At 36.4% G+C, this 18,681-nt stretch overlaps 1 protein-coding gene and 1 long non-coding RNA gene across 3 annotated transcripts in view; both read right to left on the bottom strand.

The window, feature by feature from the left end:
• LOC309483504 overlaps positions 1–5,829 on the bottom strand; it is an 8,531-nt gene extending 2,702 nt beyond the window's left edge. Inside the window, exons 1-2 of the long non-coding RNA XR_014200577.1 lie at positions 3,422–5,829; positions 1–2,831 (exon numbers count right to left, since the gene is read on the bottom strand). The exon at positions 1–2,831 is cut by the window's left edge and continues 2,702 nt beyond it. This is a non-coding gene — a long non-coding RNA (uncharacterized lncRNA). The remainder of the gene's footprint in view (positions 2,832–3,421) is intronic.
• The window catches only part of osbpl10b (oxysterol binding protein-like 10b), a 51,022-nt gene extending 33,108 nt beyond the window's left edge, over positions 1–17,914 (bottom strand). Inside the window, exons 1-4 of one of the 2 annotated variants that reach the window (XM_082149327.1) lie at positions 17,561–17,914; positions 13,692–13,867; positions 12,089–12,168; positions 7,002–7,238 (exon numbers count right to left, since the gene is read on the bottom strand). In XM_082149327.1, the coding sequence (XP_082005453.1) occupies positions 7,002–7,238; positions 12,089–12,168; positions 13,692–13,867; positions 17,561–17,772 (705 nt within the window). In that variant the 5' untranslated portion in view covers positions 17,773–17,914. The remainder of the gene's footprint in view (positions 1–7,001; positions 7,239–12,088; positions 12,169–13,691; positions 13,868–17,560) is intronic. The other variant, XM_082149328.1, reaches the window with a different exon arrangement.
• Between the last annotated feature and the right edge of the window lie 767 nt (positions 17,915–18,681).

The raw sequence follows: 18,681 nt of genomic DNA on the forward strand, positions 1-18,681 counted from the left end.
GAATCCCCAAGGTTCCCTGCGCACAGGTTTAGTACTGATCAAGATTCAGGAGCTGAGAGATCACACACCCTCAAAACTGACGCACAATGCTGAGTGAAAAAGACCAAAATAGCATTAAAGGCACAGTTCACTCGCAAATTTAAATTTAAATTTAACATTTACACTCTCTCATTTCATTCCAAACCTGTATGGCTTTCTTTCTAACATGGAACACAAAAGAAGAAACTTTGAAGAATGTAACCAATGTTTAGCACATTAGTTAATGAAATACAAGTGCAGCTGACCAGGCTTGGGAACAACCAATTCCTCATTCCTTTATTTATTTTCAAAGAGTATAATCATCTGTCTTCTATATTCTGGCATGTCTCTCAGGGTATGTTACTCGTGAAATGAACAGAAAATCTATTTCTTGTACTTTTTTTTTACCTCCCCCTCTCTGGTTCCTCCTTCACAAAATCAGTCTTTCTTGCCATGTCTTTTTCATTTTTCACCGTCAAAATGTAACGAAAGAAAGGTTACAATTCTCTCAGTCACTCTCCATCGGTGTCACTTTTACACACACACATCATTATTTCTCTCTCGCTTGCTCTCTTACAAGTGCAACACCACTGGACCTTATCCGAAACTTTTGAAAAAAAAAAATATTTTTCAGGTTTGGGGTCTGTAAGTCTTTTATGCTTGCCAAGGCGTCTATTTGATCAAAATACAGTAAATACAATAATTTGTATATATATATGAAGAGTTCAGATGCAAAAGCCTCTAAATGCCATCTGAAATTTTCTCATATAATGATCATTTTTATCAAGCTTGTATATTTAAGTTAAGTAATTTCACTTAATTGACAGTTAATAGGTAATCTTCATTGCCATTTAAGTGAAATTATTGAATTTAAATATACAAGCTTGATAAAAATGATCATTCTATGAGAAAATTTCAGATGGCATTTAGAGGCTTTTGCATCTGAACTCTTCATATATATATATATATATATATATATATATATATATATATATATATATATATATATATATATACTTTTACAATTTTAAATAACTGTTTCCTATTTGAGTATATTTTAAAATGTATTCCTGTAATGGCGACTTTGAATTTTCAGCTTCATTACTCCAGTCTTCAGTCACATGATTCTTCAAAAATAATTATAATAATGATTTAGTGCTCAAGTAAAATTATTATTATCAATGTTGAAAACAGTTGTGCTGCTTAATATTCTTGAGGAAACCCTGATACTTTTTGCAGGATCCTTTGATGAATATAAAGTTCAAAAGAACAGAATTTATTTGAAATTTAAATTGTTTGTAACATAATAAATGTTTTTACTGTCACCGTCACACCGATTCAATGAATCCTTGCTAAATAAAAGTATTAATTTCTTTAAAAAAACAACAACTTTTGAACAGCCTAGTGTACATCCTTGGCTCACCTGTTTACACCTGGTATATTAAGATGTGTTGTTGTCGGTCGGATCACAAGTGGACCACACTAAATACATGTGTAAACAGGGTCTAAAGCGGTTTGAGCTTGTCCACTTTCAACCACTTCCAGTCGAAAACGCATTCGACCGGATTGCTTTTGTAGTGTAAACGCTCATGTGGTCGGATGTCTTCAAACAGCCACAAAACACTGCCTACTCTCCGCCTACTGACCACGTTCATATGTAAATTCTACTCCCTCGTCTACTTGTGATCCGATCGACCAAAAGCAAGTAAACAGGGCCCTTGTTGAACCACAATTTTCTATCTAAATTTGTAGTTTTCCCATCTAAATTTGTAATGTATTTTGCAGACATGATGTTAGATGCAAATATTCAACTTTAACTCACTCTGGTAACTGAACTGAATCACACATCAGCAAATTTACTGTACAGCATATGCCAAAATGAGGGTGTTTGATAAAAATAAATAAAATTAGGGTAAAATAATACCAACTTTAGTTATATACAGTATACAAATTATGTTATGCATAAAACATAGCATGTATAATTTCTGTTTCTGAATAGTCAATTACATCATTCTGCAGTTCAATATTTCTGTAAACAATATTTTTGTTTAAACACCAAGTCCTGATCACCTTGAAACAGACACATCAGCACATCCCTATGAAGACGATCACCTCTAAGCAAATTATTTCTGTGTGTAAGCAATTTCCACTCACACTTGTACAGTGTAACTAATTGGACATTAAGCCATGGATAAAAATAAATGCAGCAGGATAATTAAAATGCCGACAGTTTCATGCAACTGTCACTTCAATTCAAGGAGCCGTTCAAAATCGTATCTGGAGGTGATGTGTCATTTCTTTCAATATTGCAATAGCCTACTTTCAATTACTACTATTATCTACTGTTCAAAAGTTTGGGGTCAGTAAGATTATATTTTTGAAAACATTATTCAGTAAGAATGTAGCCTATTAAATTGATCAAAAGTTACAGCAAACACTTTTACATTGTTTTAAAAGTTTCCATTTCAAATAAATTGGTGTTCTTTTGAAATTTCAAAGAATACTGAAAAATATTAGGCAGCAGAACAATGGGTCTCGTTCACTAAACATGCGTAGCACAAATTTGTGCGTGAAATGATTCACCAACATCAGAACGCTGTTAAGAGCAAATTCATGTGTGTGCGTACAAACGTGTTGTGAATTAGGCAAGAGATTTTTTTGTGAGAAGTTCTCCTGTGCGTACAAATACCAAATAATCCTCGCAATTGTTGAGACCCAATGTGTCAATCTTGATAATAATAAGAAATAGGTAGTAGTAATATATAACAGTATCTGTTTTTGCTGTATAAATGCAGCTTTGGGGTGTAAAATACCTAAGTTCGGTATTTTACACTTAAAGCCCTGTTTACAGATCGTATCTGATGAAATAGAACGGTTAAGATTAAAATTTGGACACATGCTCCTGTCCCGAGAATTTTTGGTTTATTTCGCTTTTGTGGACCTATTTTGCCAAACGCGTCACACCCGTGATTCTTCCGTTGAGAGCTTGAATAATAGACACTCCAGCCCAGTTGGTGGCGATAATGCACCTTTGCCAATTGCAAGCAAACCACGGGCATTTCATTGAATACACAGAAGAAGCAGAAGAAGAAGCGGCGGAGTAATACCGTAAAGGTGCTGCGGTCTCACAGCACGTCCTATTAAGTCAATGGAGTTGGACAAAAACTACGATAAAACCTGTTGGAACGCATCTTTTTCAGCGATTTTTGAGTGAACATATCAGTGAACACCCCTGACCACTCGGTGAGTTTCACGTCTTTGTAAACGAAAGTTTAATATGTTTTTAGGAGCGAAATAAACCTAAAATTCTCGGGACAGCAGCATGTGTCCAAATTTTAATCTTAACCGTTCTATTTCATCAGATACGATCTGTAAACAGGGCTTTAAGTGTAAAATACCGAACTTGTCCTTTAAAATTTCCTTACCGACCCCAACCTTTTGAATGGTAGTTTGAGTAACTAAGTAATTTCCAGGTTGATTATCATCCTATCATCCATTATCATCATGTCGCTATCACAACATTGAGCATCCCAAGTCCCACTCCCAACACAGCAATTTTGTTTCAACCAATGGCGTGAGATGGGGTCGGGACTATCTATGTAGCCGACCAATGGCAGATGGGGGAAAGTTCCGAAAAATGGTTTGAAACAATCATTATTTTTGCATAAGTATTTCTTAGTTTAGGGACATTAGTGGTGCAGAAAAGAAGCCTTTGAACATCAAAGACATTAAATGAATACGTCTACAGAATATGTAGAGCGGATGAACTTTAAGCCAAACCTCAAAATATATGGCAAAAGAATTCCACCTGCTTAAAAAAAAAAAGGTATTAGAGATGAAAGCAACTGGTGTGAATATGACAAAAAAGCAATGCAATCTCCAGTCGGCAGAGGAGAAGAGGTCACTTTATGTCTGGGCATCTTTTCTAAAGCACAGGTGCTAGCTATCTTTGATTGACAGCCCAAAGATTACACTCTTTGAGCTCTATATCAGCAGGTGTAAATGGGCCAGGGTAAGTTTAAATATGTGTATTGGAGTGGACTGGCTCCAGGAGCGGGAGGTAAACTATTGCACTCACTTGGGATAGTTACTAAAAAATGCAAATACTGTCATTATTTACTCACCCTCATGTCATTGTAAACCTGTATGACTACCTTAGGAACGACATGAGGGGGAGTAAATAATGACAGTATTTACATTTTATGTGAACTATCCCTTTAAAAATGCTTGCCAACTTTACAGCCAGTAAAATATACGCTGGCAAGATATTCAGAGAGAGTGCTAATAATAATTTCCACCTCATTGCTTAGATGCACACACATTTGAAAGCACATTTTATGAGTCTCAGCTGGTTTCCAATGACTTGCTGCATATTTCCTTTGGACTGTCAGGGAAAGTGACAGTGTTGTCTAATTCGAGGGCAAAAATATGGCATAAGAGAGAGAAGAAGCAGCTGGTTATCACGAAAATGTCACACCAAGGCAGGGTCATACAAACTGACAGTTTGAAACACAGCAAAAAGAAAGGTTCTTAGATACAATTCATTGATAAATGATGGACCTCGCTAAAATATAAAAGGTAGCTATGCTTTTATCTAAAGATCCATTTATACTTGTAAGAGTGATATTATGAAGACAAATGTTTTTTTTTGCATAGGTTTGCAAAATGAAATTACAATTGAATGTAAATTATATACTGTATACCAGTGGAGAATGGGGACTTCTTTAACCGGGTATGCTGGGTGGCGTGTCATGTAAAAAAATGGATGGGTTTATAATAAGCGAGACATGTTCGCTCTAGAGTGTTACCTACTCAGTTGCTTACTCTCTGACACATAGCAACACAGCTAAAAGTATTTCTAATATGTTGGACCTTTTATTGAAATAAGCCTACATTTACCCGTTGAGACACAAGCACATGCACCGGTAAGAGCTGTGATAGTGTTGTTTGAGTTGAGAGAGGTTCAATCAATGTGTGAAAGGGGCATTTGCAAAATATGAAATCATAGTTTCAGTTATGATAATTTTTTTTATTTGATTTAGTGTTTTTAGTTTTGAATCAAATACAATGTGATTTTCGGTGTTTGGGATCTGGCAGCGACAGCTGTTTGGGGCGAGCGATTCGTGGACAGCTTTCTCTGAGCATGAACTCCCCCATTTGGCAGAAAACCAATGAGAACGCGGGACAATGATGACGATACATAACTACAGAGCATAGGCGCCAAAGCTGCTGTGCATCCGCTTCCCCAAAACCCTCAGTAACTGACAGGTTTGAAGAAAATTACAGTAGTTAAAAAAATAAATGACGGACAGTTGCATTAATATTACAAACATTTTATAATTTAAGCTTTACACCTCAAACAAGAGAATTTATAGTAATTTATAGTGTTAATATTAATTAGCAAGTCCTCAAATGGCTTGGGTGTGCAGAGCATTCGCAGCTTATATGGACTGCAATCCCCATATCTGTATATGTATATGTATATGTATATGTATATATATATATATATATATATATATATAGTACTACATAAAGTAATTTATTTACTACATCAAACGTAAATGATCAAATACCTGTGCAAAAAATATATTAGTATGTTTAAAAACAATTACATTTAAATGTATAAGTTTATACATTTAATATAATAGTTATGCACAAATAGTTTAACGCAAATACAAACTGTACGTTGTGTTCTGAATGGTTTAATATCTGTCAATAGCAATATTCTGGACTCGTATGGCTCGCCTCCCTTCTTCATTTTAAGTCTGAGACTATTTAGATTACAAAATATTGTTCGGTCTGATTAAGCAGTTTGAGCGAGTTACGTGCCAAAGTTTAATACTTAGGGTCAGGAATTTATCCAAATCCTAAGCATGAGCAAAAGCCTAGTAATAGTGATGCTAGTCTTAGCAATTAGCGCTAATTACTGTAATCAGGGAATTGTAATTGACAATTGTAATAGACATGAATGAGAAGGAGTGTAATTTGCATAGTTCTGTGTCAAAAACTGACCGTTTCTAACATCCTCACTCCATCGTGAGATATCACTGCAACAATGTCAAAACAATGTGATGACAGAAGCTTCCTGCTGAACAGCCAGTTTCTGATGCTGACGCAGCACTCGCAGGCCAGCTGAGCTTGAGAAGCTCCATAAGGGAGTCAGCTCAAAACTGCCAGTGCTGCTGACTGCATACTGGACCTCTGTCAAGCCTTCAGAGCTTAAAGCAAGAGACATTGTGCTATGTTTAATAACTACTAACACGTGACAACCCAAAACTCCTCAGCAGAACAGAGACAACATTTTATATTTAACCCTTTGATGCATAACATCTACTACACACAGATCTTTAAAAGCCTATTTTAAGCCTGGCTAACAGAGATGAGCTTTTTGTAGAAACAGCTAAATTTATTTCTGACTGACTTGAAAGCATCAGTAAAGATGAAAATTATATATATATATATATATATATATATATATATATATTATAGAAATATGGTGCTAAAAATAAACATTTGATTAACAAACGAACAAAGAGATGAAAGTTTATGCAACTAAAATGTAACATTTAACACAAAAAGATATATATAAAATGATAAAGTTAAACATAAAGTAATTACATATACATTTTTATAATTATATATAAAATTCGCATTTAAATATTTGGTTTTTAAATTAAAATATATTTCATATAAAATATACTTTTATACAAATTTAATAGACAAATATTTAATATTTAATAAACAAGTATTTTCATTATTTATATCCAACATTTATTTTTTTATAACATGTTTTAATAAAAATACATGTCTAAAAACACGGCGCTAGTGAAAATATTGACAGCCGGAAAAAATCTGAACTACAAAAAAAATCCTACAAAATTTGCATCCAAGGGTTAAATCAAATTAAAAACCCCGACAGACTCTATAAAACATCAGTTTGTTTAATAACGATGTCTAGCTGGCTCTGTCTTCGCTGTTCATACCTCTTTGACCTGGTGCAGTCCTGCAGGGTGCTGACTGCAGGCCCGGTGGCTGGCGGTGGGGGACTTGTGGTGGGTGATGGTGATGACAGAGGCGGGCGTCCCGTGCTGGGGGGTCTGTCTTTGGGCGGAGATGGAGGAGCACTGTGGGACGGGGTGTGGGTGCAGGGAGAAGCTGCGGGTCCGGCCGGATGAGGAGGAAGAGGAGGTGTTGCAGGAGGAGGAGGAGGAGGTGCAGCCCTGAAAGAGACAGCAGCAATGGCAGCAGCAGCAGGAACGAGAGGAAGAGCAGCCGCCCAGGCCTCGCTTCCCCACGGGCACAGGAACAGGCCCTGTGCCACCGGCACGGTCTACCATCACGCAAAAGAGCATCATCGGCCTGACACGACCAAGACAGCAGCCACGTACAGACAGGGAGGGGGAGAGGATGCAAGCGCATCGCACGGTGGAAGATGAGAATATGAGACGGCAGAGAGAGGAGGAGAGAGAGCTTCCTGTGGAGTCCTGTTCTCCGCAGCAGAGAGATAAAGGTTGTCACTCGTTTCAAATGCTTTCATCTCTAAAAGCTCTCCGGCACAACCTGAGAACTGCAATCTCATTCCATCAAAGCTAATCATAGACATCATTTTTTCCATGATTCACAAAAGCGTTTAGCGCGCTGCTGATGAAAAATGCGCAAAGGCGAGTGTCTAATGCATGCTTTCACAAATGTCACTAAAATGCAAGTCTAACTAGATTTATACTTTGTTTAAAACAATGAGCAAAACTTTCTTCTACAATGCTTCTGGGTTTACTGAAGACTTGAAGTGTTTTTTTTTACCGCTCTGCTTCATGGCTTCTACAAAAGATCTTTATTCTCATCCATAGTTTGGGTCTATTATTTAATGTACACTACCATTCAAAAGTTGGGGTAATTATAAATTATTATATTATATATCGTTATATTTAAAACAAATGCTTTTCAAAAATATGAAGCAGAACAACTGTTTTCAACATTGATAATAATAATGTTTCTTGAGCAGCAAATCAAAATGATTTCTGAAGGATCATGTGACTGAAGACTGGATTAATGATGCTGAAAATTCAGCTTTGCCATCATAGGAATAAATTACATTTCAAAGTTCATTCAAATAGAAACCATTTATTTAAAATTGTAATAATATTACACAATTTTACAGTTTTTGCTGTATTTTTTTTTATCAAATAAATGCTGTTCCTTTGAACTTTCTTTTCATCAAAAACTCCTTAAAACGAGTATCATGTTTCCCACAAAAATATGTGGTCAGGTAAAAAGAAAAGAAAATGTAATAGCACATGTGCATTCATACGAAACTACAGGGAACATTGCACTCCTGGGAGTTTCAAAATGGACTCTTAGGCTGGATGAAGATCGCACTCTTTGATACGGCCCAAAATGAGATCACACTACAAGGTTTTCTGTGCAAGCCGGAATGAGTATTTTATTCAGGTCTGATAGAGCTCCCCCACCCTTTATGATTGCAGTCAAATGGCAACCCATTGTACAGACGTCTAAGATTTCAGTTGTGATATGTATATATATATATATGTGTGTGTGTGTGTGTGTGTGTGTGTGTGTGTGTGTGTGTGTGTGTGTGTGTGTGTGTGTGTGTGTGTGTGTGTGTGTGTGTGAGTGTGTGTGTGTTATTATATAGTAGCCCCTATTGGAATTGTAAGTTTACTTGATTATTATTCCTCCTCAATGGGAGTCAATGACAGCCTTATGAACATAAGGACAATTTAGAAAATTGGCATACTTGTACTGATGATAATGAATAGTAATCTAAACCAACTTTGGGGTCTCTAGGACCAACTCAATAGCACCACCACCAGTTAAAAAATTCATTTTCAAATGGTTATAACTTTTGAACCCTTTGATCTGGAAAAATTAAACTTAGTACACCCGATTCCTCTCATCATGCTGATCACATTCAGAAACGTACATTAAGACTATGCTCATTACAGTAGGGGCCATTTAGAAAGGACAGTAATACGTTTTTTCACTACTCCTTCAAATTTGATCCAATTCATACGAAAATTGGCTCAGATTATTTTTGGAATGATCTGCACAGAAATGACTGAACAGATTTTTTTATTGATCTTTGTTCAAAAGTTATAATGTCATGGACTTAACAAAGTCGACCCAAAATTGGTTCAGAGGCTAAATCTCGGCCAAACTTTGATCAGTCGAAATGGAAATTGGTAAACTTCATTGGAACCATGATCTGAGGGTCCATGCCAAATTTGGGAACAGTGCCACCTACAGGTCATGAGATCTGGAAAATGTTTTTTTTTTTGCTAAAAACTGTTGGAACATTTGAAATGTTAAAACAGTTCAACATATTGAAAATCATGATCTTGGTGTCTATGGATTTCTTGTGTCATGCCGAATCCGATGATACCGTCTTTTAAACGATTTGACATATTGACACACAATTTAGTAGGTATCATCATCGGCATGTCCTGAAGATACCTGAGAAGTTTGAACACAGCGCCACCTAATGTTCTAGAGATATAAGGTTTTTTGCAAAAACGCTTATAACTTTTGGATACATAGTTCAAAATTTGATTGTAATTATGTTCCTCGGTTTATGCCGATTCCGACAATATTTCATTTATCATTTTCCAACATGTCTGTCTGCCATATTGAAGCAAATGAAAAGCAGTTTTTTCACTATTCCGGCAAATTTGTCCAAAGATTGGACCGAGCCGCTAAGAAATGACTGAATGAATTTTTGATATTCACTACCTTTCCTGAGAAATATCTCTCCAAAGTTGACCCTGTCCGTGTTTGTTGTCTTATGCTAGTTAGCTTAGCATGCTAATTGGTTAACATGCGAACCAGTTGCCATTCTTTCTAATGTGGCTCTTCAGCTATCAGATTAACCATAAACTACATTAGCATTAAGTTATCTTAGCATGCTAATCTGGTTAAAATATTAAGTCATGCCTTTGTGTACTCATTCTAACACTGAAGGCTCTCCTCGGCAGCCTGGTGAATCAGTGACCATTCAGGTCGTGGGATCGAATCCTGTTTGGCACATGCCTAGACCACAAGAGGTACTGTGGCCAGAAGTGGTGCAGAAGTTACTTCTGTTCCAAACATTGTCTTTTTGAGAATGATCTCATCTGAAAATAACATGCAGTGCATTTATATACGAAATTCTCTCTTGAACTTTGTAACTTTGGCATCTCTATGAAAATATGTCTTCCCAGTGGAACAACGAGATGGGCGACAGGAACCTGACCCAGAGATTGTGAGTTCGAGTCCCGTGTGGGGCAACTTAAAAAAAAATTGTGTGTAATGTTGTGTAAATAGAGACAATAGCTGTGGTTCTGCCTTCATAAACTCAAGTCTACCGTTGTATGAGTGGCATGCTGTTTAAAGCAACATCTATCTGTAATTATAAACATTTTGTAAGCTGACAAAATTACATCATGCAAAAACCATAATCGTAACATGCTAACACTGCAGCAAGTAATATTCAGTGCAGTGCCAGTAAATAATAAAATATATAAACCAATTTTTACAGTTATGTAAAAAATTTAAAATAAGTACACTTGAGTATAGAGAATCCATGGAGCATCTGTTGCATGCATTATGGATTTAGTCATCAAATGAATAAATATAACACACTGGTTATGTATTTGGCCTTAGGCCGATGATGAAGACAAGGCCCAGATTTGTGTGGTTTCAAATTACTTTGCTTATAATGTGATTAATCAAAGAGACTGCAAGGATTTTTCTTCTTTTAGAATACATTAGCAGCTAACACTGGGTTGTGTTATTAGACTACCATTTGTTGGTCGTATATTGAAAATGAATGCTAATAGAAGTCAAACAATGTTTCAGCCTCAAGGCTAAATTCCATTCCATTTAACCCACACTTTAAATTAGTGGATAATGCTGCTCTCACCCATATGTAAACACTCATTTTCAGATCTGGCTGGAGTTACCATCATTTTCTGCCACTCAAGAGCGCTGATCTGCCGTAAACAGTGTCAAATGTATATTTCTGCATTTAACATCCTTTTGAATCTTTTTTAGGCTAAGAAATAACCATTATGCATCTTGAGGCATGATTAAATGACATGTTTTTAAGGAGGCGAACGCTTAAAGATTAACTCAGTAAAGGTTAAACATACAACTCACTATCTGTTCAAAGTCAGACAATAGTGGGAAACAATGCGTGACAAGCAATGTGTTTTTGTCACATGGTATGTGTGCACAATAAAGATAAGTCTGTTTCTCCTCTCAGTATCAATCTGTTGCATATCTTTTTGGACAAAGATAAACCGTGCCATGTGGATAAAAGAGAAATGAGTCTACATTTATAGTAAATGATCATGTCAGGTGAGCTGTTACCGGTATAGATCATATCCATACAGCTACTTATTTTATTGCTCACTGAATTATAATAATCATAACTAAAACCTGTGAATAACAATAGCAATTCTGTATATATGAGCATGATTATAATATTGGAATACTTCTTGTTTATATTTTCTGAAGAAAATGTCACAGAAGGCACCATTAATGCAATGCTGTTATTTGTGAACTAAAATAAAATATAATATAATTCGCCTGTTGTATCATCATCATCAGCCAAGCTAAAACCTTGAGTTAAACCGCTTAGAAAGGTTAACAAAGTAAATAAACAAACTCAAGACCTCATTGGAAATGCCACCCATTACAACGAACCTTATATCCAATGTGATTAACTTTATTCTCTGCTGAAAAGAAACAGAGAAAGTAAGCAGCATCACAAATCACACGACTACAGGGGCAGTTTGTCATCGAAGTTGCGCCTGGAGAGGTCAGAGGAAATGGAGAGCGAGTCAGTCAGTGCAGAGAAAGTGTGTGTGTGAGAGAGAAAGAGACAAAGACAGGAAGGATGACAAGAGGCACTTACAGATAGGACAGTAAGTACATCGTCGATGACAGGGTGAACTAAATCAAAGGAGGCGAGCCTCAAGACAAACACTGTGGTTTTAAAAGCAAAAGGGAGCGAAAGAGATGTAAAGGAAGGAAATGAGAGCACAGTGTGCCGAGTTAAATGTAACTGGGTTACCTTGGCGCTGCCGTCTGAGTGGCGTCGGGCACACAGCTGAAGCTGGGTCATCCACATCTGCTGCTCACGTGCATCACAAGCTAGAAGAAGATGATACACATACTATAAATGGCCACATTCATTCATGTTGTCTCAATAGCTAATTTAATCCAATAAGTAAGGAATAATTGACGACTGGCCTTTGAATTGTTTGAAAATAATGCACACCCGAGGTGGTAATGCGGCCACAATATGAAGTAATGGAGTCAATAATTCCACGTATTCATTACCACACCTCAAGACATTGTTCAGATGTTGTATTTTAAGACATTCAAGACATCATATTTTTGTCCTTAAAACGCTCGTGTGTGAATTTCTTCGAATTTCTTAAGCTTCACATTCCACGCTTCCATTGCTAATTCCAAAACGTAATTTTAGAGCTGGTAACGGAGGCTTGAGCCATTGACAGCAAACTAATGAGAGATAGAGATAGAGAGATTTTAAGCGTGTGTGAATTACCTGAGTCTGTGCATCTCTTAACAGAGTTCGGAAGCAGCAACTCTACTAATAGCGAAACTATACATTTACCTCCTTCAAGAACAGCGCCATTATTACCTCGCTAGAGAGAAGTGTCATGTAGCTTTTAAGTTGCTAAACTATTTTACTCCAAAAAACTCATCAGAGAAGCGATGACAACAGGTTTCTGTGCACGTGTGTGTCCGAGAAGCTTTCCGTACATAATAAAAACGTAATTTTGTGGCAAAAACAAAACATGGAAATAATTTGTCTTTTTTATCCTATGAAACCAAATGTCACAAGCTCCATATTTAATGATTTTCAGTGAATAATTACTAACATTTCGGCACACGCTGAAGTTGCATATCAGACAGGGTTTTTATATCGCCTATGATAAACCATTAGGTATTGTATGGTTACCCAGGTAGAACAAATGCAAGTATTTTCACCGACACAAGACCAAAAAACTCAATTTGTGGCTTGTCTGTTACCTGGGGTAAGATTGAGGGAAGGTGTGAAATGAGAAAAACAGCACCTGAAGATTATCATTTCAGAAGACTGGAACACTGGGAGCAGACGAGGCTCTGTCAAACTGCTGGGAATAACGCTGGAGGTGACAGCTTATTTCCTGCGAAATTCATCCTCTCACAACCTCTCCGAAATTGCCTTTGTTACAAATGGCCGATTTGGCTGAGGGCATTTTGCTTGTAAACTCCTGATACAGTCTAAATGAGTTCTCAGAGTCGCCCCGAACCGACAGAGAATTTTGATGTAAAACCATCATAAAAAATTGTGGCATACAGTGAATGCCAACCATGAAAAGACTCTTGGCGTACTTGAGATGACAGAAAGGGAGAAGTATAGAGATCTAATCTGATGTATAAGTAGCTGGCGGGAAAGAAAGGGTGAGCGTGGACAAGTAAATCACAGATAAAGGGCGATGCCTGAGGGGAAAACAGATTTCAAAGAGATTCTTCCGTAAGAGACATAGCACAAGGTGACTCAAGTTAAAGGATAATAGAGACGGGAGGGATCAAATCGGACACAAATGACCATGTTAAAAGCAAAAGCAAAAGATTAAAACCCACGAAGAAGAGAGGACACTCACCCCGCAGTTTGAAGAGATCTCCATTCGCAGCATAGACTGTGAACATGAAGGGAAACTCGTCGCTTAGGGCCACCGAGGAGCCAATGAGGGGCAGAGACCCTCGTGGCTTCTGGTCCTTATTGTGCTCATTGATGAAATACTGAAGTTGGCCAAGCTCAGGGTCCAACACAAAGTACCTGCATGACAAAAGACAGAGAGGAGAAGATGATGACATTACAACTAACCTAGATTTTGACAGCGAGTGATGCTTGATGTTTGAGTGTATTGCATTATATGCATTTTCTAGGGTGTTCTTCACGTTGGTTGCCAGAGCATTGCTATGAGGTTGCTCAAATTTTCTGAGTGGTTGAAAATACTAAGTCTGATCGCTGATGCACGAATTGAGGTATTATTTATGTCTGTAACAGAAACCAGTATGCACAAAAGTTTAATACTTCAAAAGTATAAGTAACAGTGATGCTTGCCTTAGAAAACACAACTACATACATGCAGTATAACTGGCCTACAACAAAAAGGCTATAAGAGCTTTACGGTGGCCATTATTACTGTCTCTCTCTCTTTCTATCTCATTATTCGTGATGCATTACATGCCATGTCTGGTTCCCCACTGTCAGAGCCAACCAGAGAGGAGCTTTATACGGGATCGTAACTCTGCAGGGAATGGATTGTAATCACACGGTTTGGGTGCTATAACACAACAGCCACCCTCTTAGTAAAAAATGGATGTGCTGCCAGTTTCTCTTCCACGGTCTCTCTGATGGGGTCTCTGAAAGCTAGGCATACACACATCATTATTTTAAAGAGCAGCTAAAAGTATGAAGATCAAAGCAGCAACAAATGCATTGCTTTTGATGGCGGAGGACAGACAATCACGGTGGACCTTTGGTGACATTTGCTTACATAACCTCATTCCCCAGTGTGAAAAAAAGACATTGTGTTATACCCCCTCATCCTTTAAAATATATACCCCCAGTTTCACAGACAAGGCTTAAGCCTAGTTCTAGACTAAAATGCATGTTTGAGCTTTTTTAACTGAAAATCTTACAAAATGTCATTGCCATACGCTGATTTCACGCAGCCGCCATTTTGAAATCGAAAGTGAGGCTCCGGTGGGAAAAACCCCGGAAGTAAAGATAAACAACAATGCCTTTGGACTACCAACTTGAAGCTGCTGCCGCGATTTACACTATTGGATGTTAATATCCAATATAGGATATTATGTATATAGTTCATTCCTGCTTCTTTTTTTACTTTTTGCATTATAAAAAAAAAAAAAATTATTTATAAATGAATTTCACTGTATATAGTCTAAAGTATAAAAGAAATGTATGTACAGTTTTAGAATTGACACAACATCATTAAACACAACAATACGCCATCGCATTCACAACTCTCCTGTGATTAAAGGCGACACTTCCGGTTTTCTTCCCACCGGAGCCTCGCTTTCGATTTCAAAATAACGGCTGCGTCAAATCAGCGTATTGTTTTGTCTAAATATGCAATTAATAATTTAATTCTAAGGCAAGTTTATAAAAGCTACTTAAATAAACTTAAATTAAACTAAAACCTAACCCTAGCTTAATCTAAGCCCTGTCTTTGAAACCAGGCCATAGAATAAAATATATATATATATACATAAATAGTTTATCTATATATTTTAATAACATGTTTACTTTTTTTTTTTGGTCACATTTCATATATATATATATATGCTGGTACCATGACACAATATATGGTATAGTACGTTATAGGGGTGTAACAATATATCGTGTCACAATATATCGCAATACAAAAATGCAACAATATGTATTGCGTATATTTCACCCAAAATAAAAATTACTGTGTGAGAAAAATTTCAAGTTTCGAGTTTTAGTCTCAGTACTACATTAAACTACTAAATATAATGTATAATAATGCAATGGGGGAATATTTGTGGGTCCTGGTAATGCCAAAATGTCTTATGTTACCAGTAAACACTACATTATTTTAAATATATCTAGTCTCTGAAAGAGTGCAAGCATATTCATCTAAAATAATTATGTATTTTCAGCTTCAGAATCATCAATATTTTTATTCTGGTCTCACTATTGTCCTGTGCATTGGGTTTCAGCACCAAGTCCAAAGCCTATTCATTTACACCCACAATGTAATATCAAATTAAGGATTTTAATAAACAGTAAATTTTTTGTTAACCTTTAATCATATGTCTTGGAGTATCGCAATAATATTATATCGTGAGTTCAGTATCGTGATTGTATCGAATCGTGACATGAGGGTATCGTTACACCCCTAGTACGTTATAATACCATTTCTATATTGTTTACATGCTATTTAAAAATGCATGGTTTTACAAAGAATAGCATGACATATTATGTGACATAATCAAACTCGAACTGTGCTAACATGCTCACATGTGTGTCTGTCAGTGGCTGAATTAATTACATTTGTGATAAACATACTCTTAGCGGTTCTTTTCAGTTATTCTCTCCAAGGCCCAATTCTCATCAGGTCAAAATACTGAGTGGTGTGGAAACCTCTCTCTCTTACACACACACACACCCACCCACAAATCATTAAGCACTAAACAGTGACTAGTGTTGGGGTTAACATGAGGGCTATTTCTGAGCCATTGCGGAGGGCGAGAAACCCTCCGGTCCTGATGCTCGTTATTTGCTTGGCCTGTTTCCTTATCGATCGTTGGACTAAGCAAGAGAATGAGCACAACATTATAGATGTGAGGGATTTCCCATCACGGATGAGTCATAGTCTCTCTCCCAGATGAAAGAGCCTTAACTGTGGGCTGTGCTGCACTCAACCCTGCAGAACACACAACCATGAAATCCCACAAAAACAAAAAACCTCCAGCTTTCAATGAGAGGCTCTTGCTTTGGAGTGTTTCTGCACAGCTCAGCTGTTAAAGGGCTCATTTCACATTTAGATTCCTGACTACAAACAAGACTCTTTCATTTTGGGAAGGTCCTCTAAAACATAGGACTATCATGAAATCATGATATTTTGATGTGTTTTTAAAAAGCAGAAAACCTTCCAGATTAGAGTTTGTGTTATTTTGTAGAGATACAACCAGTATATTAAGCATACTAATGTAATTATACTATACAATACATATCTGCAATAAGACTGTAGGATAAATCAAATCACAAGAGAATCGCCTATTACATAACACCAGAACTTAGATAACAGGTAGGTAAACTAAGAGGTGGGATTTTCTATCTCAATAGATTGCATCAGATTTTACAAAATGCAACATTACTTGAGTCTTATTTGATAAAAAATATTTTATTTTAGATAATATAGAGTGATGTCCAAATCAAAAACCTTTAGGAGAATCATCAAACAAAGATTTTACATTCATGCATATATGCATATATATATATATATATATATATATATATATATATATATATATATATATATATATATATATATACAAACTGTTTACTTTCATGCATGATGTCATAACGGATCGACATTAATTTCATTATAAATTTTTATACTTGTGCCATATTTGACCAAAACTCAACATAAGATTCGATGAAAGTACGAAGATAAAGATGCTCACATGCTCAGCATCAACAGGGGGAGAATCCCAAAAATGTGAGCAGTGAAAGATATAATTTCATTCATGCATAGCGTCATATTGCATTGGAATAGACCGCTTTCTTTGCATTGCTTGAAGATGACGTGTCTTCATTCTTTGATCCAGATACTGGATGTCATGAAAATGAAGGAATTATATGATCAGAAATGTGAACAATCTTCATCATATTGGACTATAAGTCTGCCACGACAAACATGTAGTAAGGGTTTAAAAGTTGGAAAGAGTGAGCAAACGCCAAAAAACTCTTTACCTGCTCTGCCAACCTTGTAATAAATTGGTGTATTTGTTCAAAACCCCCTCCAAGTGTCTCTTCTGGGTCTGAGATGGATGAGTGTCCGAAACAGCCCCTGATTCCGGACTATACGAGCCGCTTCTTGCCTGTCTCTGTGCGGGATTCCCCAGATCCGCGGAACACTTTCCTTTACTGCTCCCTGAATGCGACACGTTCAGTGTTTTTTCCATGATTATTCCAAACTCTGGATCATACAATATCACGATTCAAAATCCAAAGCACAGTTTCAAAACCAAACCAAAGATACTGTTAAAATGATCATCGTATGGAGAGGACGTGATTGGAGATTACTTTCATTTTTTATCTTGCTGCCTTGCCTTGGACTCTTTAATGGGCTTCTCTGTGTTTCCATTGGAATCAGTGTGTGGTCACTCCCCTCCCGCTCTCCTCAAACAGGAATGCTGCATCAGAAAGGCGAGTCGAGTGAACGCAAAGCCACGCCCCCTTATTATCATAGGCACGAAAAAATTATAAAATGAATGAAATAAGTGAAATAATAATAAATAAACGAAATAAAACAATACAAATTAAATAATGAATAAGTATAAAAATATAAAAAAATTTTTTTTTAAAAAGTACCTTTATCATTTATTTAAAATAAACTCTTGAAAAATTTTAGTAGACTTACAATTTTTTTGCAAGTAAGTTACCCGACTCATTTATCTTTCTGACGCAAATTTTTGTTGATATTTACTTAAGATTAACTTATGATTTATATTTTCAACTTTTTTCTGTATTATGTTATTATGTTCGATGGGGTGAAAATTATACTGTGATGTCGTAATTAATAATAATAATAATAATAATAATCATTTCCACGCAAAAAAGAAAAAGAAAAAAAGATTTCCATTCATGTTTTTATATTTTCATATTTTAGCATTTGAAATTGTGGGTCTGAGACAAAAGTAGATCAAAGTCTTTACAGAAAAGGCTAAAACAAAAGATGTGAGGAGTAAAAAAGTTTCCAAGTTTTGACCACCACATTGCAAAAAGAAAAAGAATGGAATAGGTGTAAATGTTGTTAGTTCTATGAGCAACCTGCGAAAAAAAAAGAAAGAAAGAAAGAAAGAAAGAAAGAA

This window comes from Leuciscus leuciscus (assembly GCF_965113295.1).
Source record: "Leuciscus leuciscus genome assembly, chromosome: 20".
Taxonomy (NCBI): Eukaryota; Metazoa; Chordata; class Actinopteri; order Cypriniformes; family Leuciscidae; genus Leuciscus; species Leuciscus leuciscus.